Source organism: Amaranthus tricolor, chromosome 9 (assembly GCF_026212465.1).
Source record: "Amaranthus tricolor cultivar Red isolate AtriRed21 chromosome 9, ASM2621246v1, whole genome shotgun sequence".
NCBI classification, from domain to species: Eukaryota; Viridiplantae; Streptophyta; class Magnoliopsida; order Caryophyllales; family Amaranthaceae; genus Amaranthus; species Amaranthus tricolor.
Genome location: NC_080055.1, coordinates 9,257,894 through 9,283,919, shown reverse-complemented (window position 1 = coordinate 9,283,919; position 26,026 = coordinate 9,257,894). Strand labels below are relative to the sequence as shown.

The 26,026-nt window shown below is 33.4% G+C and overlaps 2 protein-coding genes and 1 long non-coding RNA gene across 4 annotated transcripts; 2 read left to right on the top strand and 1 right to left on the bottom strand.

The window, feature by feature from the left end:
* Positions 1–1,073: 1,073 nt before the first annotated feature.
* Positions 1,074–12,074, top strand: LOC130824650 (cytochrome P450 97B2, chloroplastic). The gene is made up of 14 exons (XM_057689737.1): positions 1,074–1,329; positions 3,333–3,510; positions 4,029–4,136; positions 4,405–4,489; positions 5,397–5,629; positions 5,756–5,929; positions 7,799–7,846; positions 7,986–8,045; positions 8,588–8,674; positions 8,788–8,876; positions 10,107–10,198; positions 11,085–11,146; positions 11,320–11,469; positions 11,557–12,074. Exons 1-14 carry the CDS (start codon positions 1,202–1,204, stop codon positions 11,779–11,781), a joined length of 1,719 nt encoding a protein of 572 aa, XP_057545720.1. The 5' UTR covers positions 1,074–1,201; the 3' UTR covers positions 11,782–12,074.
* A 250-nt stretch (positions 12,075–12,324) lies between these two features.
* LOC130824649 (uncharacterized) lies at positions 12,325–17,698 on the bottom strand. Its single transcript, XM_057689736.1, has 10 exons — positions 17,557–17,698; positions 16,430–17,441; positions 15,623–15,707; positions 15,386–15,481; positions 15,138–15,290; positions 14,003–14,110; positions 13,796–13,915; positions 13,506–13,631; positions 13,324–13,407; positions 12,325–12,677 (listed from the first exon to the last, which is right to left on the bottom strand). The coding sequence occupies exons 2-10, from the start codon at positions 17,401–17,403 to the stop codon at positions 12,552–12,554; spliced, it is 1,872 nt and encodes a 623-aa protein (XP_057545719.1). The 5' UTR covers positions 17,404–17,441; positions 17,557–17,698; the 3' UTR covers positions 12,325–12,551.
* Positions 17,699–21,050: 3,352 nt separating this feature from the next.
* On the top strand, positions 21,051–23,378 carry LOC130824167 (uncharacterized). 2 transcript variants are annotated; one of them, XR_009046683.1, is made up of 3 exons: positions 21,051–21,369; positions 22,141–22,218; positions 23,064–23,378. It is a non-coding gene; the product is annotated as an uncharacterized LOC130824167 (long non-coding RNA). The 2 variants fall into 2 exon arrangements; XR_009046682.1 differs by having other exon boundaries at positions 22,141–23,378.
* The last annotated feature ends 2,648 nt before the right edge of the window (positions 23,379–26,026 follow it).

The window sequence follows — 26,026 nt, the reverse complement described above, 5'->3', positions numbered from 1 at the left end:
CTTAACTTTAGACTCGAACACGTAAATATTTAATTTGGATATAATTTTAAGACCATATTTATTATTTTTATTTTTTATTAGAAAAACCTAATTATTTCAAATTAGATAATATTTTGAGAATTAAATCTTGTGCTCGTAACTTGTTGATGATCAACAAGTTTTAATTCATCTCGACTCATTAACACATTTGGACTTATTTACTTATAATAACAAATCACTTTAAAAGGAAAACACACATGGCCTAACTTGAAACAAGATTTGCACATTACTTAGTCACATTAATTTTGAATTCAATTGAACTCACTAACACGTGTCAACTTTAGACTTACGCTAGTTAGCTTAGTCATCTCACATTTACCAATTTAAAAATCCACATGATATCAAATCACTCAAAATAAGCACACATTGAAAATCAAATTTTATTTCGGTTAAAATTAGTATTGTTTTCCTCAAATAAAATTCTAACTTTGATTTTCTCCTAATCCTTCTTACCCTCAACTAATGGGTAACAACTAGTCTTGTATGATACCGTCTCACTATGAGATGAGTCATATATTAACTCATTTCGTTGATTATCTCTTAAAAATTGTAATAATTATTTTAATCATACTAACAATCTATTTGATAGGTGGTAATAGGAACGAAAACTAGTGTAATTTTTGCTGAAAAATCTCTTGGCTATCTTAATAAAGATGCTTATCCAACTTTAATTATCTCATTGTCTTCATAAAATTTATTCCAATGTATTACGGTCGAGAGATGTGATATTAGGTGGTAAAGAAAATTTGTATAAAAATATTTTTTTTATCAAAGTTTCATCACCATGGTAATGACATGAAATTTTTGATGAAATTTACACTATAAATCATCTATATTACCACTATTTAATATCATTAACCAAACGGACCGTAAATATATATGAGTCAGCCAAATAAAAATAATTTTACCATTAGACCGTCTCATTTAAAAATTTGAGATTGAGGAAACACATGACACATGTGATGACTCAAAAGAAGAATTGTGCTTTGCTTAGTGACATTAATTTATTATGTTAACAACTTTCCTAATCTTCTCTTTTTCCCTCCTCAAATTGCAACGGTTTCTCTATTAAGTACCCTGGATATTATCATTACTTAGTGGTCATTTCATTTTCATCACCTCAATTTATTCATGTGTAGAATTTTGGTTTGAGTGTGCTTTAATGGCTTCCACCAACATCTCAGTTTTGCAAGTTCATTTCTTGAATGGAGATTTCTCATCAAAGTTCCAACCTTTGTTCTCTCTTTCAACTTCTTCACCAATTTTCAGTCACAAACGTCGTCGTTTCATGTGCTTTTCTTCCTCTTTCTCTCTTTTCCCTGTCCTTTGTTATTAATTACTTTACTTGGTTTTGCTTTTCTATTTGTCTATATTCTTGCAATTTTGACAAGTCTTTAAAATTCAATTTCTGGGTTTGATGTTAAATGTTGATGTTTTGTTGTTTATGGTCTGTTTGGGTATTGGGTGATTACTTGAATGCAATTTGCTGTAAACTGTTTGAAGGAACTTGTTGTTTGAATGATGTGATAATAATATGTAAAATTGTATAAAGGGTATGTTTTATTTGACTTATTGAAGTTAAATTCAGAGCTAACAAAATCAATTTAGTGTGAACTAATACTTAGACCATGTTTTTTTTTCTTTAAAACAAATATATTAAGTAAGAATAGTTAAGGAAAACAATAAATTATTTAAATAAGTTGAAGAGAACAAGGGCCTTTGACATATTCCCTTGAGTTCAATTCAAACTATTCATAATATCACAATTAATTTAGTTTTTTCAATTGAAAAGAATATATCGAAATGAATGGAGGAGGAGCGTGCATGTGGACGATCAGTGGGATTGATCTATTGATTCATGTATTTGAAATGCAAGGGTTTGGGATGTTTGGTGAAGAAACAAATGAACTAATAAGCACAAAAACAATGCACAACACCAAAGAACAAGAACAACAAGATTTATGAGGTATCTAAGGATACCTCCCCTCAAAACAAGTTTCTTATCATTAATGAATCAACATTCATCAATGACTCAACTTATACAACCTTTGAGAACACTCTCTCAAGACAAAGACCTCACTTTTAATGGTGGTCTCACTCAAACTCTCTAATATAAGAAGAAGAACTCTAATAGATGAACCCTAGTTGCCTTTTGTGTATTAGCTTCTCTACTATGTTCTAATTATATTCTAAGACCCCTATATATAGTCTAAGACATATTAGAAACCCTAAGACCAAAGGCCTTGAAGCCCAATCAATTTCTGCAAGAAAATAGAAACTCGTCAATTTCTATCTTGTACCTCGCTCGACCAAGCGGCCCTTTACTCAACCAGGTCGAGTGGCACTGTTAGTTGCTCCCTGGACTCGAGTGAGGTGTTGCCTTGGTCGTGCAATGCTTCCCTCGAGCCTTGCCTTGATCAAGACACCCCTCAACACCTTTCTTTAGCACATAGCCTTCATCAAAGCATGCTATGCCATCCCCAATGATCACTTCATCAAGTGATCAAAAACATATCCATCCATACTTCTTTGCACACACTTCATCACTCTCAAGTGTGCATGCCATTCAGTAAGCTATTAGGTGATCAAAGTCACCTCCAATAATTGTGAGAGTTGACTCTTGTTGTAGTAGTATTTAACCCCATTCTTTTGAAATTAAGGCTTTGGCAAGGTTGTTGTAGTAATTGAAAAGAGCATACCAATAGTATGGAGCAGTATTAAAATCTTCTACTTTCATGGAAATGATGGTTATTTTGTTTTATCCCAAATATCTAGGAATGAACTTAAATTCACCAATATACCCTTTTATGATACTTGTATTATCTTGGAAAGGTCTAAAGCAAATTAAGTAGTCCTACTGCCTCGTGTAAAAACAAGGCCACACCCCATCGCATCAGCCGCGTTGTAAAGGTTTCTAAAACAAACAAACCGATATTTCCCGTGCTATAAAGGTGTAAAAAATCGTATTTCAGGCTGTATCAAGGAATATCTTATGATTCGACATATATTTAGCCGTTACGGTAACCGCATCACTCCCGGTCCATTGCCGCGATCGCGATCGTTATCGCATTTTACACAATGAGAACTAGAAGTGATCAATTATGACTAACAAAAAGTATTCAGTAATATAATTTTGCTTGATAGAAATTAGGTTTATTGATTGAAATGGTGGGAGTATATTGGTTTGTAGCATTCATGGTGTACTATAAAGAGTGTAATTAGTTTCATGATTGTGATTGTACATTTTTATTTTTTGGTTTAGCAATTATAAAGGAACCTTGCTTGAATTGTAGATGTGAATCAACTAGTACTGAAAAAACAAAGTCAAGAAACTTATTGGATAACGCAAGCAACATGTTGACAAATTTCTTAAGTGGCGGAAATCTTGGGTCTCTGCCAACAGCTGAAGGAGCAGTTTCTGATTTGTTTGGTCGACCTCTTTTCTTCTCGCTATATGATTGGTTCCTAGAGGTACTTCCCTCATTGCATTATGATATTTTTTTTTACCTTTCATGTGCCAATAAATACATTTATATTCTTATAGGCTAAGAACTAACTTAATTTGGACATTCTAAGATATTGTAATCAAGAATTGATGAGAATAGAAAAAGGAATTGTAAGTTTTTTTTTTTTTTTTTCTGAGAAATATGCATGAACGGATTTACTAAATCATATTACATGGAAGGTTTAGTGGGTTTGTAATGGTAATTTTCACCTTGAGGTTCTCAATGGTATGGAGAGCTATTGATTTCTCATATAGATATTGTATATATTATTTATAGATTGAGGACTTCATTAATTTAAGCTATGGACATTATGATTTCTACTTGCTCATTGATAAACATGACTTTTTTTTTCTTTTTTTTTTTTTTTAATTTGCACTCAAAATCCTTGCAAAGCTATATGTGGTGGACCATGCTTGTTTTTCTTGCATTATTATGAATGTTGGCTTATGCTTGTTTCTTCTCTTGCATTATTTAATTTTGCAGCATGGATCTGTATATAAACTTGCCTTTGGACCAAAAGCATTTGTCGTTGTCTCAGATCCTATCGTGGCTAGACATGTTCTTAGAGAGAATGCATTTTCTTATGATAAGGTAAGATAAAGTTTTTTTTTTCTTATTTGGCGTTGTATTCTTTGCATTGACTTTGTGGAGCAAGATTTTGATCGATTGTTAGAAAATAATGTAATTTTTTGAGCAGCGAAATGTGACTCTGACTTATCTTGTGCACTTGACTCTAAACCATCTCTAGATCTCCTCTGACTGAGATTTAAGCGACTTCGTTAGATCACTGACATTAGAAGAATTCAAGCTATGGAGTTATCATTCTGATTTGTCTTCTTTCATTCAATCTATTTGATAGGGAGTTCTTGCTGAAATCCTCGAACCCATAATGGGTAAAGGACTGATACCTGCTGACCTTGATACTTGGAAGCAAAGAAGAAGAGGCAAGCTGTTTGTTTTATTGTCTCGGTTTCCATATTCATTTATTAGTTGTTTTTTTTTTCTTTTCCGGAGTTGGCTATTCTGCCTCTTACACACTGCTTTTTGATTACAAGGAGATCATGGAGCTCATATGAAGTTAGTTGGTGATACCCTAGTCTCCTTTGTGGTTTCATAGATTTTCACAGGCACGGATGTAAAGAATTGAAAACTTGAGAGATAGTGACTTTGACTCTGTTATTTTAGATAAGCTTCGTAGGGTTTTTATCGCTATTGTAACCACTATTAGGTGCTAGGCTTGCTTATATCCTTGCTTATTTATAGAAATACCTAATTGCACATGGTTAGTAGGAAAAATAAAGCTATAATGTATCGTAAGTCTTGGCTTTTATTTCCCATGTGATCTTGACTTTCAAACAGTCATTGCCTTCAAGATGAAGCTTTGTCAAGGCAATGCATGGGTTCTTTTTCACCAAATTTCAGATGTTGAATATAGTCCTTGAACAAGCTTAGTAATTCATCCGCAATGTCTTCAAGACTTTCTTGTTGGCCTTTTTAGGCATATATTATGTATGACTAAAAATTGAAAGCAATCAATTCCACCGGTATGAAATTAGTAACATTAGTTTAGTGATCATACTAAGGGAGTAATTGAGACATTTCTTACTAGATAATTTATTCTTTCAACTGTTGGTTCTAAATATCTTTGTGATTCAATATACGATATGATCCTTACGACTTCGATGCAAGCTAATAGCAGCAAGAACCTGCTGATGGCTTGCGAATGGTGATCCTAGACGTTTATATGCATGACTGCTAACCTGTTACTGTTTTTCATGACGCCGATATGTGATAGATTAGAATGTCTGTGAACAATCTTCTCTTTCAAAGTATTCATTTAATTTCTTGCAGTCATTGCTCCTGGGTTCCATTCATTGTACTTGGAAGCCATGGCTAGAGTTTTCACTGACTGCGCTGAGAGAACAACGTTGAAATTTGAGAAACTTCTAGAAGATTTACCAGCACAGGATACGATTGAGTTGGATCTCGAAGCAGAATTCTCAAGTTTGGCACTTGATATTATTGGACTTGGCGTGTTTAACTATGACTTTGGTTCAATTACAAAAGAATCTCCTGTTATAAAGGTTTGTTATGCTTTCCTTATCTTGATGATATAGAGATCAGAGACTTGGAGTGTACAATCTGTCTGTTTGGATGGTTTGACATCATGAGATCTGAAACTGACTTTCATTTCAACATGTTTATGTCAGGCAGTGTACGGTACTCTTTTTGAAGCAGAACATAGATCCACCTTCTACATTCCGTACTGGAAGTTTCCTCTTGCTAGATGGATAGTACCAAGACAGAGGAAGTTTTGGAATGACCTAAAGGTCATCAATGATTGTCTTGATGGACTCATAAAAAATGCCAAAGAAACAAGAGAGGTAAGAAGCTTTAGAATTGCCAAATTACAACTTACGGCTTCTTTCTTGTAATTCTTGTCTCTTTATCTAAACCGTAAAGGCAGTGAGTGTTGTACCTCAATGTGCATCCATACATCCGTCTTAATATACATATTTTGGCTTCTCTTATCTTGTTATAATCTTTTTAAAATGCTTAACTACATGTATTGTCTAATGGTTGTCAAGTAATAATTTCCTTTAGGCCAAGAAGTCCGCCAAATCACGCATTAGTGGTTGTACCTTTCCATTTGAGCTACCCATCTAAAACATGTGATACTCCCGTTTTTAGCTTTTTGAATGCCATCTTTATCAATATCTCCATTCTTTTGCAAGATCAAGCGATATTACTTGAAATAATCACTTGAGGATAACTTCTTATGTCAGTAAACCTCGAGATTTTTTCCTGCATCGAATACATGAAAACTATTTTTGATGGAACACCAGAATAAGTTGCATTTTTCTTTTGAAATTGGAGTAATTTTAATCTCCGATGTGGTTTCATTATAGGTTTTAATGATTCTTTAGAAGAAAATGAAAATAAAAAATGTCAATCTATTTAGTTGTGACAGTGCAGGTCAATACAAATACATTTTGTGAATCTCTCATGTTATGCATGCTTAGAGTATCGTAGAAGTTTAAGCAGTTGTTTGGCTTGTACTAAAAAATTTTGAACTATGTAACTATATTAAAAGGGTCAATACAAATACATTTTGTTGATAGCCTAGAGTGATATCAAGAGCATGGAAAAAACCGTCGTTGTAGATGCGTTTGCAAAAATTGTTGCGGTGCTACGGAAAACAACTATAATGGAGTAATAACATGAATTGTGGCCAATGTGGTATGAATTTTTGTAAAATAAAAAAAAAAACATATTGAGGGGATAAGAGAGTTTTGAGTTTGTAAATGCTTTTTTGTTGTTGAACTATTATTATGCATTGTTATTGTCATAGTTGGTATAATTGCACTATATGAGGTACTATGGTTTTAGTGGATGATTATAACTTATTAGTTGATTATTTTGTTTAACGATTGAAATTTTAAGTAACTATTACATAAGTGATATGTAATAATTAAAGTTAATGGGTATTATTGGTTTGTTAATAGGAGATGTTAGAAGAAATTCCTTTTATAACCTCTTCTTGACAAATAACGTTGTAACATCGAAATATTCGTGCGTAACGTATAACGTAACATTCTACACAGAGTTTTGACGATGAAAATTCTTGCGCCGTTATGTAACGGGATTAAACGTCTTAGTAACTCTCAAACAGGTTACATAACGGTAGTTTCATGACATAACAAAGGAGTTTTTATTCCATGATCAAGATTGAAGAGTATTGAACATTCCAAATCGTAAAAGTTTAGAACTACGCTATTACTTATGTTGTTTCTTCTTGTATTCCTATTTTATCTTACTTTTAGTACAAATTTAACTCAAGATTATTTAATGAGCTATTGTTGTAGTCATGTTGATTGATGTATCTAGGTAATTGCAGTATCATATTTGTATAATTATTTTAAGGGGCTGAATCTATTTGAGTATACCATATGGATGATATATAGCATAAAAGAGGATTTAGTCTTACGAAATTAATGTGAAATGAGAGAACTGCTTGAAGTTCGTCATTTGCCTAGTTTCCTAACATTTCGTACTACCAAAAAAATGTATTTCCTTGTGTACTTAGGCTCAACATACACACACCGATCAGGCGATAACACACCAACATCTTTTTTGGAACATTTTTTTCTGTTTTTAAAAATTGTGCCAAAAGTGAAAGTTGTATATAATTTCGAGGAACGGAGTATAAGGATATTGTTCGCTGTTAATATTGGAATTGTTTGGTGTTGCAGGAGACGGACGTTGAAAAATTGCAGCTAAGAGATTATTCAAATCTTAAGGTGGGTTATATGGTGCATGTTACATCGCATAAATTCATCTTCATTCTTTTTTATGCCTGCATTTTTACGCACTATATATCTTCCACTAGATTAAAATGCTCATATCCGAGTATTCCTTTTGACCCTCTAATATTGGCAGGACGCTAGTTTACTGCGCTTTTTGGTTGATATGCGGGGCGCTGATGCTGATGACCGCCAGGTACAAAAGTGTAACACATGCTAGGCCTTTATTATTAAGGGTGTGTTTGGCAAACTAGTTTATTGGGCAATTTTAGTCTATTTTTGATACAAATTGAGGGTCGGGTAGTCAAACTATCCAATGTTAATGTAGTAATATTTTGGAAAATTAGCTAGTTGAAACAACTTATTATGAATACGCTGTTTTTGAATAAGCTGCTCATAGTAGTAGGTTCAAAATCAGCTAGTTAAACCAGTTAATAAAATCAGTTGGTCAAATCAGCCACTGTAATCAGCTATCAACTACCAGCTAACACCCCCTTAATAAAAGTAATAATATGTCCAATTTGTTAGTTCCCCATTTTTTGACATTTTGAATGTCTCTGACACTCCGGCGATCCAAGTTCTTGTGCATCATCCAATGAATACCCATTATTGCTGCTATTGTCCTATAACCATTTCATTTGTGTATTTCAAGATCGTTTAAGTCGACAAAACTATCTAGTTCTAGAAAGTAGATTTAACGACACTTCATGTTTATGTGTGTTTTAATCATTTGGGCAGCTGAGGGATGACCTGATGACGATGTTGATAGCCGGGCATGAAACTACAGCTGCTGTTCTTACTTGGGCCATTTTCCTTCTTGCTCAGGTATGACTAACCTTTATAATTTCCCGACACAAATTAAACCGGATTATCGTCTTGTTTTGTGACCCTTTTTGGCTTTTGTACTTTTGCTGGTCTTAATTCTGCTTTTGTTGCAGAATCCTTCCAAAATGAAGAAGGCTCAAGCAGAAATTGATGCAGTGCTAGGGAAGGGAAGAATAAGCTTTGATTCCCTTAAAAAATTAGAGTATGTACTGCTATTAAAGTTACCCTTTAATGTGCTAGTAAATTTGTAATGTAGTTCATTGATTCAATAATTCTTAATACTTGATTAATTAGTTACCCTAATCCCTATTTTGGGCGTTAAACTTTACCTGATTCAAAGGTTGACCCAATGTGTTGGGACTTGCGAACCATAACCAACCTGAACCTCACCTGAGTTGATTCGTGAACCAATAACTTTGTGCTCAGATGTGACATGCACTCGACCCAAGAACAACCTTCATGACCACGCCCAAGATCAATCTATTTTTCGACTGTATGATGTTGGTCGGAAATTCCGTCTGATTTCCTACTAAAATGAAATACTAACTACATTTATTCCGATTGTTTAGTATAGTCGGATAGTTGTCCGTATAGAGATTTTTTTGTACTGATCGACCTAGAAATCTTGATCACAAAAACTTGGACGAGACAGTCTCATTATGAGACCGTCAATTTGAGCCGGCCCAATTCGCGCGTGTAACAACATTTTAGTTTCTAGGCATTTATCAATTTTGACCTTAAAGGTATCAATTTTCAAAATTGATACCTTTAAGGTCAAAATTGATACCTTTAAGATCAAAATTGAAAAATGCCCAAGGTTGTTACACGCGTGAATAGGGCCGGCCCAAATTGACGATCTCATTATGAAGCCATCTTGTCCAAGACCAGTTGAATCTTGATAGCCAAATTCTACTTGTACGCAACTATTATCGACCCAAACTCGAATATCGATAATAGACGATAAATATATCCGATAAAACCAGTGTCGCAGTGACCTAGGATCCAATTTGATCTGACTTGTAAGTAACGAATCCGCAATTGACCCAACATGATGCGACAGACTCTGCCTAATATAAACCCCAACTTGACCTCAAATTAAACAAATTTCTTTAATTAGACGAAGTTTAACTAGAAGTATAATAATACAGATACAAATCAACTTGACTTGGCTTGGTAATGACCTGACTTGACTTTGACTTAACACTCCTGAACCTGAGTCTGAGCCTGATTTGGCATAAACGTTTGAGTTAACATGACCCATACCCGACCTGACCAGACACGATAGTACCAAATTGACCTAGTAACCAAATTTAGAACCTTAGTTATTATAGTGTCAGCTCATACAGCATGGAATAATGTGTAATCTGCTCATATATTTGACTGTATTACTAAATTAAATACTTGAATGGCTTACCATATTCCTTGATATCAGGTATATCAGACTTATTGTTGTAGAGGCTCTTCGGTTGTATCCGCAGCCCCCTTTGCTCATCAGACGTTCACTTAAACCAGATACATTACCAGGTACGTATGTGTTTGATGCATATATTGAAGTGAACATACCCACATTTATTTTTCCCGTTTCTTTCACCAAGTTACATGCTGGTTTGGTATCAGAAAAGTAATTGTCAAAAAATTTTGTGGTCAATTGTCTTTTTGGGGTGTACTTGAACCATGGTGTAAAAATGTGGTAACGGTCGCGATTGCAGTAACAAAACGCTGATGCGGTAATGGGAATGATGTGCTTCTCGACTTATCGTCACGCCTAAATATCGGTTGAATCATAAGATATCTTTTGATGAGGGCCCAGAATGTGAGTTTTTTATACCTTTACAATGTAGGTTTGTTTGTTTTGAAAACCTATACAACGCGGTAAATTCGATGCGATACAATGCGGCCTTGTTTTTACACTATGACTTGAGCAGTATTTAGCTAAGTGCCTAGTTGTAGTTCAGACTTCTATGAGATTTCATGAATTAGACATTGCTCGAATCTTGCAACTACGAATTATATTATTGAGTGGTCTTTGTTGTTCCCATTTCATATTGGTGTCATGTGCACTTCTAATACACCTGAAACAACAAATGATGTTTGCAATCAAGGGTCAACCTCTGTGTTATTAATTATCATAATGGCAAGGCTGATTTTGTAACTTGTCGATTGGGGCTCGTGTAATATGTTATGAACTTTTTGGTTAAGAGTACTTGGGTATTGTTATTTATATAGACTCGCCCCTCTTTCGCTGTATTATCTATCCGGTATTGTTCTCCAAGCGTTGTTGATTTCTCTCAACTTAGCGTGAGTGCATGTCTACACGCTGGCTTCACTCTTAACAATCATGTAATACGTTCAGTTATATCGATTGTGGCTATGTTGAAATTACTGATAGAAAGGTTCTCTGATTATGCAGGCGGATACATGGGCTCAAAAGAAGGATACAAAATTCCTACCGGAACTGATATATTTATATCTGTAAGTTAACATGATTCAGTACAAGCTCAACTCCATAGCGGAGATGGCTTTATCTGTTGCCTATCTTTGACTAAGCGAGGGATGACATGTACGCCAATTGTGTAGTATACGAAAAAATCCTATCCGAAAATATTCGTAAACGTGGTGAAACTCGTTTGAAATTAACATTGTAGGTATATAATCTCCATAGATCTCCATTTTTCTGGGATAGACCTGACGAATTTGAACCAGAAAGATTCTTGGTCAAGAAAAAAAGCGATGGAATAGAAGGATGGGCTGGCTTTGATCCATCTCGGAGTCTGGGTGCTTTATATCCTAACGAGGTAACATAACTCAGATTTTTAGTATAAACCCTAGTCCTTTTTTTCTGCAAAACAGTATTGGATTCATCGTGAATTTGCAAATATCAGATCGTATCAGATTTTGCGTTCTTGCCGTTCGGTGGTGGACCGAGAAAGTGCGTGGGAGATCAGTTTGCACTGATGGAATCTACAATTGCTTTGGGTATGTTGCTTCAAAAGTTTGATGTCGAGTTGAGAGGTTCGCCAGATTCAGTCGAACTTGTAACCGGGGCAACCATTCACACCAAGAATGGACTTTGGTGCAAATTGAGGAAAAGAGCGAACTCACAATAGATATCGAGCAATAGTCGATGTAATGCGGGATGCATATTCAACATGCGTCCCCAAGTAGGATGTCGGGTTGTGCAAACAGTGTCAGACTGTTAAGTAAATGTACATTATTGTATCCCTTAGGGGGAAGTTCTGTAAAAAACCATGTACATTACTGTATTTTTATAAATGACAAGTAAATAGAATACTAAGAATTATTTTACTTCAATAAATAAAACTTATTGGTATAATTGTAGTAAGGCCAAAACTAAGGTTATTTGTTATCAAAAATTATAAGAATAGACATTTTTGAGCCATACCTGCAATATTTTCTCCATCCCTATAAAATAAGGTTCCTTTTTAAGAGTTATTAGTTACCCAAAAATTTATGGTGGGAGAATATAATTTTGTTAATGCGATTTAAAGAAAGAGAAGCAAGTCAATTGCCAAAAAAAGAAAATAATGCTAAGCGGTGCCCGTATTATAGATAGCATTCCGGTAAAGTCACAGCCTCATAGGCCAAAGTCATACGGACTGAAAAATCAAAAGCAGCAGAGAATCCGTGAATAAGGACTAGCAAGGCAGAGAATCCATAATTAAGGTCACTCCGAATGTAATTCGAGTCAATAAAAGAACATCTTAAAATTCGGTAATACAAGAAGCCGCACATGCTGGGCTATATCAAAGCCAAATTAAGTCTGGGGAATGAAATTTGATGGTAACAGGAATTACATATTACTCCAAACGATGGACAAATAGTGAATTACAATCCACAATCTTCATAAAGCAAGAGCTCACTTCAAAAGCGTCTTGACAATGGACTTCACATTGAGCTTCTTCAAGTCGGTGTATGACTGTCCACAACCCACAAACATAACAGGAGCCCCTGATATATATACCATGGACAAAGCAGCTCCAACCTAAATGGTTCATTCAAATAAGTTAGGACTTTAGGAGTTTGCAAGATAATACCTCATAATGAAATGCAAAAATTACCCAATAGCGTTATAATATTCAATACACAACTTTCAAGAACTTCAACATGAACACATTGTCAAGTTTTCCATTATACTCTTAGTTTAGTACTTGGAAACTTATATGGCTAACATTCAATAACATTTAACTACAGAAAGTTCACTGAAAATAGGCACAACTCACTTCATCTCAACTCAAATAATGGTATTGCAAATTCAGAGTGATCAAAAGCAACACCAACAAAGTAACAAAAACAAATTATTATTCAAAGTTGTTTATAGTCATTCACCAATTCTGCCAATTTCTTATAGAAGAAAAGTTTAGCAGAGAATGCGAGAGAATGACAATAAAGTCGTGAAAGAACATTTTGTAAACACTCATTTGGGACTTATGATAGGGTGTCAAGAGTAGTTAGAAATCTTAGGACTATTCTGGATGAATCAATAGTTTGGACTTTACTCGGGGATATTCTTCATTTTCATTTATTCTCAAAAGTCAAGTGATCAGTATATATGAAAATGGAGTGGGTTTTTATTTCGGGGGTAGGGGTAGGGGGGGGGGGGGGGGGGGGGGGGGGGGGTAATTACATACCTTATCATCTATGGTGTCAAACTTGGTAAGGAGAATGCCATCTATCAATCTTGGATTAGGAGAGTTTGATAGATCAGCAAGTTTCTGCACCAAAGTAATAGATGTTGCAAAGATTCTACATCATACATAAATACAGAGTATAAATATCAAGGGGAAATGAAAGATTAAAGCCCGATACAAACCTGATTGAATTTTGAAAGTTGATCCACAGCATCATTACCAACAAGTGCTTCACCAACAAACAAGACAAGATCTGGATTGTTTAGGTATATTAGCTTTGACAGTGCTCGCATCAATGGCTCATTGTCCTGCAAGATAGAACAGCTCTTAAAGCTACAACACTGGAGGGAGCAAACAAATATACCTCAATTTGTTTCCTGACAACTAGATGCACAGAAAATTAGACTTGTATGCTTTGCGACTTTATACTAGCAGAGTTCAGAAAAGGTATGAGCTTAGGATGGAAAGATACCTGCATTCTACCAGCAGTGTCAACAAGAACCACATCCGAATGATTGCGGGTAGCCTCTTGGATTGCTTCCTTTGCCACAATAGCAGGATCCTTCTCATAACCTTTCTCAAAGATTGGAATCTGAAAACATGATTCAACTTCAGTTTTAAAACAAGCTTCAGGTAAATTTTTTTGCAGTGAAAGCAAGATACATAAGCTCATACATACCTTAAGTCTGCGTGCATGAGTGCGAAGCTGCTCCACAGCTCCAGAGCGAAATGTATCACAGGCAGCCATCATGACACTAACATTGTGTTGCTGCAGCCAGTATGCAACCTGTAGAGTAAACAGAAAAGACTTGAGTAAAAATGAGACCAAAATTCTGAAATACATTATTTGACCAAAATGTATGTCTTTTAAGGTTGTTAATGACAGCACTGACATATAAAACGCACACAAAACATATTCCCTAAATAATCAACCATCTAATCTTCAATTCACCCACAAAAGCAGCTTGAACCACCTCTAAACTGCCCAGACTAGCACTAGCATGGCTCTTAACACCAAGAAAAGACCCAAACACGAACACAATCAAGAACTCAAATCCTGGTCAACCAACTACAAGCGATAAGAAAATACAGTCAAACAACAAGTACATGACATATTTTAAATCAACTAAATTCAAGCCTCCAAAACCTCATATTATTGCTACCTAAATCATCATGAGTGTGAACTTCACACAATTCTATATTCATCAGGGGCGGTTCTAGGCCCATTCAAGGTGCCCAACAGGCTAAGTGTGGGCCTCATATATTTAAAAAACTCTTTATAGTTCACCAGTTACAACTACGCGTAGCTCGATTGGTAATGTGCATTCTCACAATATTCTTAAGCTTTTTTTCTCTCAATCCTCACACTAAAGATATCTTCTTCCAACATAGAAGGATATATGAGGATAAGTGTTTGATTAATTTGCACTAGATTTTATTTTGTTCCATTTATTTATAAATAAGTACTACTTGTTTACTAGTTTTAGTTACTTTTGTAGTTATATTTAATTTTTAGGTATATGGCATTAAAGTTTTAGCTATTTTTCTATTTATTTTATTTTGATAGTTTATATCTAGTTATTTGGTACAATACTAAAAATATGGTATAAATTTTTTGTCTAAGGCCTTTTCTAAACATCAAAAAAGTAAATATGGCCCCTATACTCTTTGCACCTCTAATATTCACATTCAAGAAAATCAGAAAATTGATTATAACTCAAGTTTTAAAAGAGATTTTGGTAATGAAATCAACAGTTCATAAAGAGGACGATATGATGTGGCAAGAGGGAATTTAAATGAAGATAACAGTTCACCTTAGCAAGGTTAGTGGACTTCCCGACTCCATTGACACCTACAAACACGACGACGTATGGCTTCCCTTGTTCTTTGGCAGCATGAACATCCCTCAGTATGTCTATAGAACGCTTAGGGGTAAGGATGCGAACAAGCGCATCTTCCATAGCAGCCTGAAATAGCAGAAGAAAGGCAGAAAAAAATTCTTTAAAACAGTACAACAGCATTATATAACAAGATAAATATAACAGTATAAGTTCACACATACCTGCACAGTTGATGATACCCTTGTAAATGAAGCCAACTTTTTACCTTCAAGGCTGGTTGCAACTGATTCACAGAGTTTCTCCGCTATCTCTTCAGCCTGTCATCACCAGACCCTCATGAATTTCATAGATATATTTTCCCAAATAATCACCGCAAACAAAATCAACAGTCACTCACATAACGCTGACGGTTATGGATTAACTTTTCTAGCTTAATGAAAAAGTATACGAAAACGTACCACATTCTTAGACATAAGCCTGTCCTTCAAACCTTTCAAAGCTGGCTCAAGATCAGCCCTATCCAAATTGGCGTTTCCTGCAATACTGAGATCCAAAAAATGGAAGATAATGTTTCTAATAATACATAATCAAAGGAAAAGAAACACAAGAATAGCATATTACAATTTCTTGAACTAGATTGCCACACAGTAAGTATCAAGAGTGAAAATTTTCCAAGTTCCATTGCATCCATTACTCGGAATTTCACAAGTATCAATCAAGTTTGTTCATTAAAAATATTAGTAATTCAACCAAAGCAGTCAATCAATCTAATTACTTTTAGGACAATCCGGCAACTGACAAGGACAAGATCATAAACCAAACACATAATTAACATCAATCAATCAATTTACAGATCGACTTAATTAAGGGAATTTCAACCTAGTTATATACAACAATAAAGCCAAAGTCTTAGTCCCCAAAGATCAAATCAGCTACATGAACCAATACCAGTGGTCGCCCACATGAATTCTCAAACTCCAATCAAGTAAATTATATAATCAATCCAATATTTTAGGACAAAAAACAGCATCACAAATCAAATAATTAAGGGATTTCAACAAAATTACATAAAACAATGCCAAAACCTTGATCCCATCAGATTGGGATCCACTAGATGAACCAGATCATTCCAATGGTCGCCCACATGATTCTCCCAATCAACCAAATTACATAATCAATCTAGTATCTTTAGGACGACAACATCACCAATCACAAGTCAATTAAATTAAGGGAATTTCAACCAAATGCAATGGATATGTGCATACCTGTGAAACATTGAAGAAAACCACCCCTTTGACTTAGACCCAACCTTAGAGCCATTCCCCACTTGCTCATTTTCTTCATCCTCACTATCACTACTGATAACCTCCTCTTTATCCATCATACTCTCACCCTCATTAACTGCAACACCATAATTCACATCTTCATCACCGTTCTCAGTCACAGGATTAGTATAATCCAGCTTAACTTCTGGGGCTTTTTCATCCCAAACTCGATTCTTCTTCGTAACCTTTTTCTTAGTCTCCACCTTACCACCCTTATCACTACCAAAACCAACCGTATTATTCTTCTTCCCCGCCTTTGATCGTAACTTTTGAAGCTTATTTACATCAAATGCTCCATTATTAGAGCTCAAATTCTCCTTATCATTTACACTGTCTTGATTTTTTGAAATCTCAACAACATTTCCTCCCCCATTTACATATCCATTCTCCAATTTCTTATCCCCTTTGCCATCCTCACCATCATCACTCCTCAAATTTCCACCTTTTTTACTACTTTGATCAAATTTCCCCTTTCTTCCTAGTTCCTCCTTCTTACTAACAACTCCTTTTGCCCCCAATTTCGATGATTTCTTAATCTCCTCAGCTCTAGCCTCAGCTTCCTTCATCAATTGTCTATAAACATCATCAAAATCCCCATAATCCATCCTAGACGGATCATAAATTTCCGAAAATTCACGCTTAACAAGTGAAAGCAATTCATCCACATAAAGCAAGTGCAGAATTTTCTGATACACAGCAACAAAAACTAAACCTAATTCATTGTGAAAAGTCCATTTTAATGTGTAAGATGCACCAGGCGCGTCGTAAGTATACGACGCTAATCCAGATCGTTCTTCTAAAAGACATGATCGGATCAAAGTATCGATAGGTGAGCCTCTCAATGCATTGCTTAGCTCTTTACATGTCCAGAGGATTAATCCTCCTCTTGTAAAGATCAGTAATTGCTCCAACATGATTGTACCCTAATTCAAAACCCTAATTTTACGAAAACCTGCAGAAATTCGAAATCGATGTATCAGAACAGAGATAAATTGATCGATCTATATGAAACTAAATTAAATTGCGAGAAAAAAGTAAGGGATTTGATGGAAAATTGACGGATTTACCTAGACGAAAAAGTCGCTGAAGAGAACAGGGAAAATACCCGAAAAAAAAAAAAAAGAAAGTGTGGAATTACTATGCTTAGAGGTGTGTTTGCTGGTTTATATATGTGGCGTCGAGGAATTGGAATTCAACGCGGAAGTCCGATTTGGGTGGCCAGCGAAACAACAAATTGCGGAGATTTAATTTTTTTTAAAAAAAAAAATTTACGTGGTAACTTGAGATTTTGGATTTTCACGTGGTAATCAAATATTTGAATTAATTGATTACACTTGTAACAACTACTTTATCAATGGTCACCTTTGAATTCCATATCGACGATGTTCCACTAAAATTGCATCGTAAATATTTTGTCTTCATACGATTTATACACAACATTTTTCTGAATTCTCTATAATAATTCCAATTTTTTATAAACTATGAATAATCCCTATTTTAGAGTTATATACTCAAGAATATTGTTGCCCAAATAGTGACCTGTTTTTATAAATTAATTGCTAAAAAAAAAAGAAAAATAATTAAAAATTAAAAATCAAAAATCAAAAAATAAAATTAATTGATTTCTATTTTAAATTTTTTAAATTTTTTTATAATTTAATTCTGCATTTATTTTTTATTTATTTATTTTTACAAAATGACTTGTTGAATAGGTAAAGAATAGGTAAGAGTTTACCTTTGTGCATCTTTAGCAAGCACCCCTTATAGGTGGGATTATTCATAGTTATCAAAAGTTGGGATTATTATAGGAAAATTAGTAAAAGATTAGATTATTTTGGATAATTTTTTCTATTCTTATTTAAACTAATAATAATTGCATTCCTTCAAAGAAATATAAATAATAATTGCAATTACATATAATTGTTATCAAATTATAATAATTTTAGTATGAAAGTATATATAAATTTAAATTTCAAAACAAAAGGCAATTACATATTATTGTTATTAAATTATAATTATAAATTATTTATAAAAACGTAATAAATACATACTTGAATAAATAATTATTGACTATATATATTTTATCCAGATTTTGATATTAGTCAAATTGATGTTAGTTTTAAAATTTTCTGCGTAAAAATTTATATCTGCTTGCAATAATTAATGTCTACATATTTCAGTAATTCAATCATTTCCAATATAAAAAACGTAAGATTAAGTTCTTTGAACATTTTATTTGTCATTCCCAACAAAATTAATGATGTGCGTGATATTGATATTCTTTAAATTGGATAAAATAATTTAGGAGTATATTATAAAAAATAAGTATTGACATATAAAATAATTTATAGAAGTATTTTACAACCAAAACATTGCTATATTTGATATATTTAAGATCTTTTTATGCATATTTGTTATGCAATCATACATTGGTACGTAAAGTAATCAAATTAAATTTAATTTGTTATGCATATTTGATATATTTGATTTAATAAAATCTTTTTAAAAACTTACCTTAAATACTTATGCAATCACATAATCACATTTTAACATGTAAAAGTGTTCTATTTGGCAATGTTTTATAAAGTCGTTATTTGGAATTTTCAGCAAGTCTTGTATAAAACGAACCCATACAATATGTCCATTTTTTTAATTAAACAATTTAAGATCATAAGTGATCAATTTAAGGTTAAAAATGATCACGTTTAAATTGTAGGTGATCATTTTAAAATTATAAGTGATCGCTTTAAGAATATAAAAAATAATCACTTCAAATTACAAGTGATTTTAAGGTCATATTGATCATTTTATGATTATAAGTAATTATTGTAAGTGTACCTTAAAAGAAATGATCTTATAACTAGATCGTCTTATTTGAGTATTTGTGATACTCTAACATCCTACAAAGGATGACAAGCGGGTAAAATTTGTTGGATAACGCGTGAATATAGGTATGAAAAGTCTTATCCATCATGGGTAATGTGTAAGCGATGGGTATAAAGCCTTACCCTTTCCATATAAAGATGGGCATGATTCGTATCTTGCTCGCATCAAGCAAGATTCATGTTTAAACTCTATTTTTTATTGGACCCAAGTCTAAATTTAGATTCATAGGATTTTTAAAATTTCAACCCTCATGGGAGGTCTAAGGTTTGGATTTGGATTTCAAACTTTTTTGTTATACATAAAACTATCAAATATTATATATTGTGGAATTTTCGTCCATTCGTATAAAATTATTTAAACATTTTCACAAGTAAAGATTTTCTAATACTTTATATCGATTGAGTTGACCAAATAGATGAAGTTTTTCAATATTCAAGTTCTTAAAAGAAAATATTCATCAAGTTTTTCGATTTTTAGAGTACAAATACAATAACCACATTTTAAATTATATAAACCAACAAAGTTCCAGTTATACAATATTCTAAAATATAACAAAGTTTTAAATCAAACAAACATCACATGATAGTTTTTATATTTTTTTTCAAAAAAATAAACGTAAAGGAATTATCAATCTAAAATATAACAAAGACCATGAACCCAGATCCCATTCGAATCTTAGGATCCAAAAATAGGTTGATCTAGATCCTTATAATAAGATTGTGTCGGGTTAGATCTAGATCCTTAGGTTTCAAGATCCATGATGCTCATTCCTAGTCTCATATACATTTGCCCCACCCCATACCTACTTGATTTGCCCATACCGACATGCTAATAATTTTGATCTTATTATATTGTAAGAATTAAATAAAATTCAACGCGCGTATAAGGTGGATACCCATAATGAATATACCTAATTGGTTATAGTGGGTGGAAATAGGTATGAAAACATATCCAGGTGAGTAGGTATTGATATCAAAATTTTGCCCACCATGGATGATGAGTAGGTGGTAAGTATGAAAATTTTAGGTGGGTATGAATATGGGGGAGGACATACCGCATCAATTTTTGCATACCTACTTCCTACTTTTAACACTATAATCGAGTCTTATTTCAGTTGAAGAGTAAATATCACTTTTCATAAAAGGTTATTGGGTTGATTCTTACCTAGCTCCCCCTTCAATTAGCAACTGCCTTATGAATAGTTAATAAAATTCTATATGCAATAATTGTGTAAGGAAAACAATCTAAACATTTAAAAAAAACTTGAGCATATCAATTGGTTTCATCTCTTCACTTGGCAAAATTTCTCTTAACTTTAACTTAAGATACAATTCATTTTCAATATCAGATTGATCATTTGTAACACCCTGTTATTTTATGACGTTATTATTTAATATTATAATAATTTTTAAAGATTTTATAATTATATTAAATTATTTAAAGTTAATTTTAATAAATTAGCTTCACATATGAATTTAAATGTCAACACATTTTTATCAAATATAAATTCACTATTACTAAAATAAAAAGTTCAAATTATAATCATACTTGTATTAAAAAGGGTGAGCACAATAAAAGTGAGTTTGGTTAGATGGGCTTTGTGAGAAGATTAATCTAGAAAATAAATAAATTAATAAAATAAGAAGATGAGTAGGATTTTTTTTTTAAAGTGAGACCACACCTTTCCTAACATTTGAAAACCGCATACCCTTCCCTCCTCCTCCTTGCTATTTCTCTTCTTCTCTTCTTTCTCTCTCTTTCCCTTGCGCCGTCTGTGAGCTGCTGTGCCGCCACCAGCAACCGGCCAGCCTGCTGCCACGACCTCCACCAGAAGGCCGGTTTCTTTTCCTTCCCCCCACGACAGCAAGCAGCTGCTGTGTTTTTTCCCCTGACCGGCAGCAACAGCTATTTTTTGGCCCCACCATCACCGTGCTCCATCTACACCACCACCACAACAACCACCTATAGTTTCACCCTTTTCTAGTCTCACCTTTGTAAGCCATCTTCTTTCTCCCTAATTAATTTTTCTAGTTTTTTTTAATTGAAATTGTTATCAAGTTTATGAGTTTAGTGTTGATCTTGTTTCAATTCTAGTAAATTTTATTGTGGGTAAGAGTTTGATTGATGATTTGAATATAACCATGAAATAGGGTTTGAAGTATGAATGAAAAGATGGTTGTGTGTTATTTTGGTGGTGTGATGATTGATTGAATAATTTTACAAATAATTTTAAAACTTAGTTTGGTTGATTTTTTGCTATAACATAGTTGGAAAAGGTTTTGTAATGACAATGGAAGTGATGTTTGATTGCTAATTGGGAGTAATAGTTATTAATTGTTATTGATTGTTGTTGATTACAAGTACTCTTGTTAGGTTGTTAAGTTATAAATAAGGTCAATGAGTATGGTGTCAACTTATTGTGATCGCGATTCGATAACGTTAAGATTTAACTTTATCGTTATATTAGTGTTATGCTAACATTGTGAAATTTAAGTGTGATTTGTTATTTTATTTTAAGGTGATGCGAATCGTTATAACTCAAATTTTGTTGATATAAAGGGATGATTTCCATAATCTTTTTAGTTTCTTAAATTGATGGAAAGACTTATGTTGTTCAAATAACAATTATGATTGGCGTTGAATGAGATGTGTGCGTGCTAGAGTAATTGGAAACTTATCTTAAACGAATGATAGTGATTACTTTGACATTCAATTGGTACGAGAAAGTAGATAAGTGGACTTATTAGTTCTACTCACTTATATAGGTGCCCATTTCATTAGAGGAAGGTAGAACTTTAGTTGAGTGATTTTTATGACTTGTGGTCGTGCAGTGACGCTTACAGGTACGTACACGCAGTAATTAACTATCATATTCATTGTTTTAAAGTATTATCGATATTTTGTGATTATATGCACTGTATTAGAATTATAGAGCGCCAGAAAGTCAACTATGCCATCGAAAAGTCCTAATAGTGGTATAGACAAGTAGATAGAAATCATTAGTGAAATATGAGAACAAATTCCTCAATAGTAGAGAACGAATTATGATTTTGTGTGGTATCGAAATGATTCCCTTTTTACTGAGCCTTGATTATGATTAGTCGGCGTTACTCAACTGGATTTATGTCTAATTGATTTAGTAGTCTCCTAACTGAGATTCGATGGGATCATTTTACGGGGGGTATGAGCATAATTTTGTCATTGGATGCCGGGTGGACAATATCGCCTCTTGACCGAGGTGTTACCATGCGGGTCTTGCAAACTCCAATATGGTGGCCTCTTCACTGGATTGGTACCTCAGTGTGTTAAAGTTTCCCGAAGGTAGAACCCGAGAGGGTCAGCTGGAGGGGGTATGAGCTCATACTTTGTCATGGGCGTAGGTTGGCCAATAATGCCCTTGGCCTTGTCACTATGCCATGAAGTAGAGAAAAAATCCACTACTTGTGAACATTCTTCGAGGGATTAGAAGTTTTGAAATAGAATTTGTAGAGTAAACGTGAAGTGGTTAAATAGATAAGTAGAATCTTTATTGTCGTGCCTTGTTAGGATTATATCCTTTTGTTCTATGACTCTAATTATTATAAGTTCATTGATTACTAACATGTACATTTTGTTCTTGTTGTTTCACCATGACTTTCTATGATGTTTCTGCTATGATATGTTTGACTATGGTCATTATGTTTAGCAGCAGGAGGATCATAGTTTGGCATAACAAGTATTCTTTTGCATTGCATTGGGGAAAGAATGGAGTACGATCGTAGCAATTGTTATACAAGTAGCCTAATGCTTTGTAGTTTTTATATTACTTTTAAAGTTTTTGAGTTGTATAATTCTTTTGTATGGAGTCACGTGACTTCTTGTTTGATTCATAGTTCCGCTGTGTAGTTTTTTTGGATGTATGGTTGTAAGAATACTTTTTTTGTAGCTGTCAAAAACCAATGCATTAACACTGGAACCACGATCCGTGTTGGAGTTGATGATTTGAAGAGCCGACGATGATTCATTCCTTTGTGACATATTTTTGGAAGGCATTGAGGCCTTAGATTAGTTTAGTCATGTTATCTATCTGCCTATCTTTGTCACAAATGCATTAACACTGGAACCACGATCCGTGTTGGAGTTGATGATTTGAAGAGCCGACGATGATTCATTCCTTTGTGACATATTTTTGGAAGGCATTGAGGCCTTAGATTATTTTTTTTAATAGAGACGTTGCCAAAATTTCCAATCACCTCTTTAAAGTTAATCTTTAGCCTATATTATATTGCTTTTCTTTTATATAACACCCGAATTTTCTTTCGTTCTTTACGATTTTAATTTCTTTTAAGGGATTGATAATTCAAGGGTGTTACATCATTATATTGTAATGCCTTCACAAAATTAATACAATGAGACTTTATATTTGCATCATCCAATGTTCTTAACTTCTGATAAATAAAAAAGAAACCAAAAATCTTTTCATACTCTTCATATTGCTCAAATCTCTAACTAAGAAACACAATAGCATGATTAACAAGGTAAAAAAGTAATTAAATCTAAAAGCTTCGTCTCCCGTGAACTTAACAAATGTGTATTCGAATTCTCATCAAATGTCTTTTATTTTTGCGTAAAAACATCAATGACAATGACCATAGCTTTTGATTATAAAATCTTGCTAACCACAATATTTCAAACCAAATAATAAATAGCAATCATAAACTGAAAATTATCAAGCTCATTAGTGGTTAAGGATTTTGCTTCACCACATATTTTGGAATATTGAGATCATTGTCCGACACATCAAGTATCGCTTCTCTAAAATTCGATAAAATCTTATAACTTTAAGATTATCTACGCGACTCTCCCAACGAGTAAATGATAATAATTTTAGAGTCAATATTTTTATATTTTCTTTTAAAAATTTACTATCTTAGTAGAATTAGCAAAAATTGTATAGATATATTGACTGATTCTAAAAAATATTTAACTTCATCACAAGAATTAGCCATATCACATTTTAAATTAAGACTACGACAACCAAAAGGATTACAAAAGGCTCTCACATGACATTGTAAAGTAATATTCTAATAGGATCCGCAAATTAAAACCCATGAAAATAAAAAGAACATACCTTTTAAGGCTATATGAAAAACAACATTATCTTTACGAAAAGAATAAAGACTTCAAAACATTTCCTGAATTATGAATTAATTTAAATTAAAAATAACCAATAAAAAAAGGAAATTATCAATAGTACTCTTGAGTTTTGACACTTTATCAATGGTATTCCTAAGTTTTTTTTTTATCAATGGCACCCCTCGTATTATTAAGCGTCTTACAACCGTCAACTTTTTTTAACTTTTTCCGTTTATAATCGTCTAAAATCGTTAACTATTTTAATGTTTTAAATTGAAAAATAAAAGAAAAAGAAAAAAGTTAAAGGTTTTGGACAATTTTAGATGGAAAAAACTAAAAAATATTACAATTATAACTTAAAAATACTATTAATAAAGTGCGAAAACTTAAAAAGAATGAAATTTTTATGGGAATTCTAAAGGTCCACTTTTTTATGATACGTTTCCATCGTACTGTAGTTCAACTACTGTTATTTCTCTTTTCCTTGGTTTAGCACCAGTCATGTGTCGGGTTTGAATTGGATTCAACTGAACTCAATCTAAAGTAATTAATTTTTGTGGACCATATTTGGATCGGACTCTAGGGTCAAAATATTTTTACCCAAACTTAGACCTGTGGGGTCTGATGGGTTTATTAGGATTCTAAATGAGTCTTGTTTTAATTATCACAAATTCTTGTGAGAGACAAAATCTAATTGGCCGGTCCATCATATATTTTTTAAGATATTATAAGTATGCATTAAGAATGATGTAAGTAGACATTTAAGATATGGAAAGTAGGCATTAAGGATAGGTATGTAAGCATTAAGGATAATGTAAGTAGGCATTAAGAATACGGTAAGTAGATATTAATCTTTGAGGGACTGGGTTTGAGATATGTCTCTCAAGAGACTAGCTGTTTAATTATTTATATTTAAATTTATTTTATATTTAAAGGCTTTATTAGTACTAAAATGGGTCTATGAGTTCTATATAAGTCTTAACTAAGTGCAAATAAATATTAAAATAAGTTTAAAATGAATTTAAATATGATTTTATTGGGTTATATAAGGTTGTTCGAGTCTAGAGCGAGTCAGATGGGTCTGAGATGAGCCTATCGAGTCTAGGTCTAAAATGAGTCCAAAAAGACCGTCTGGTGTGTGGGTCTAAAGACCCAAGACCCAGATCCAGTCCTATTTATTTTTTTTGACCCGAGATCAAACTCATATCCGTTGAATTAAAATAAGTTGACCAAGACCCTAAAAATAATGGCGAATCTAAAGCGAATTCAATAAAATTTTAAACTCATGACTAGGCCTGTGCAATAGGTCGGGTCGGGCTCTAGTAGAAATGGGTCGGGTCTTGTAAGATAGAAAACTGGGCTTTAAACGGAATGGGCCCATTAAGCCCAATCCGGCCCCGCCCATTTATCTTACTTGTTCAATTTTTAGAGAAATATTAAATTCTCTGACTTTATATACGATTTAAAATTATTATACAAGTGTTGGCTGAACTTGATCAGCTGACAAAATAAGAAAATAGGGTGATTCATTTTGTT

Excerpts from the sequence above, each read along its gene's own strand:
- LOC130824650 (XM_057689737.1), top strand. The coding sequence starts at position 1,202 with ATGGCTTCCACCAACATCTCAGTTTTGCAAGTTCATTTCTTGAATGGA. Across the intron at positions 1,330-3,332 it reads CACAAACGTCGTCGTTTCAT|ATGTGAATCAACTAGTACTG; the intron begins GTGCTTTTCTTC and ends CTTGAATTGTAG. Across the intron at positions 10,199-11,084 it reads TAAACCAGATACATTACCAG|GCGGATACATGGGCTCAAAA; the intron begins GTACGTATGTGT and ends CTGATTATGCAG.
- LOC130824649 (XM_057689736.1), bottom strand. The coding sequence starts at position 17,403 with ATGTTGGAGCAATTACTGATCTTTACAAGAGGAGGATTAATCCTCTGG. Across the intron at positions 15,482-15,622 it reads GGCTTATGTCTAAGAATGTG|GCTGAAGAGATAGCGGAGAA; the intron begins GTACGTTTTCGT and ends TGGTGATGACAG. Across the intron at positions 15,291-15,385 it reads GGGTATCATCAACTGTGCAG|GCTGCTATGGAAGATGCGCT; the intron begins GTATGTGTGAAC and ends CTGCTATTTCAG.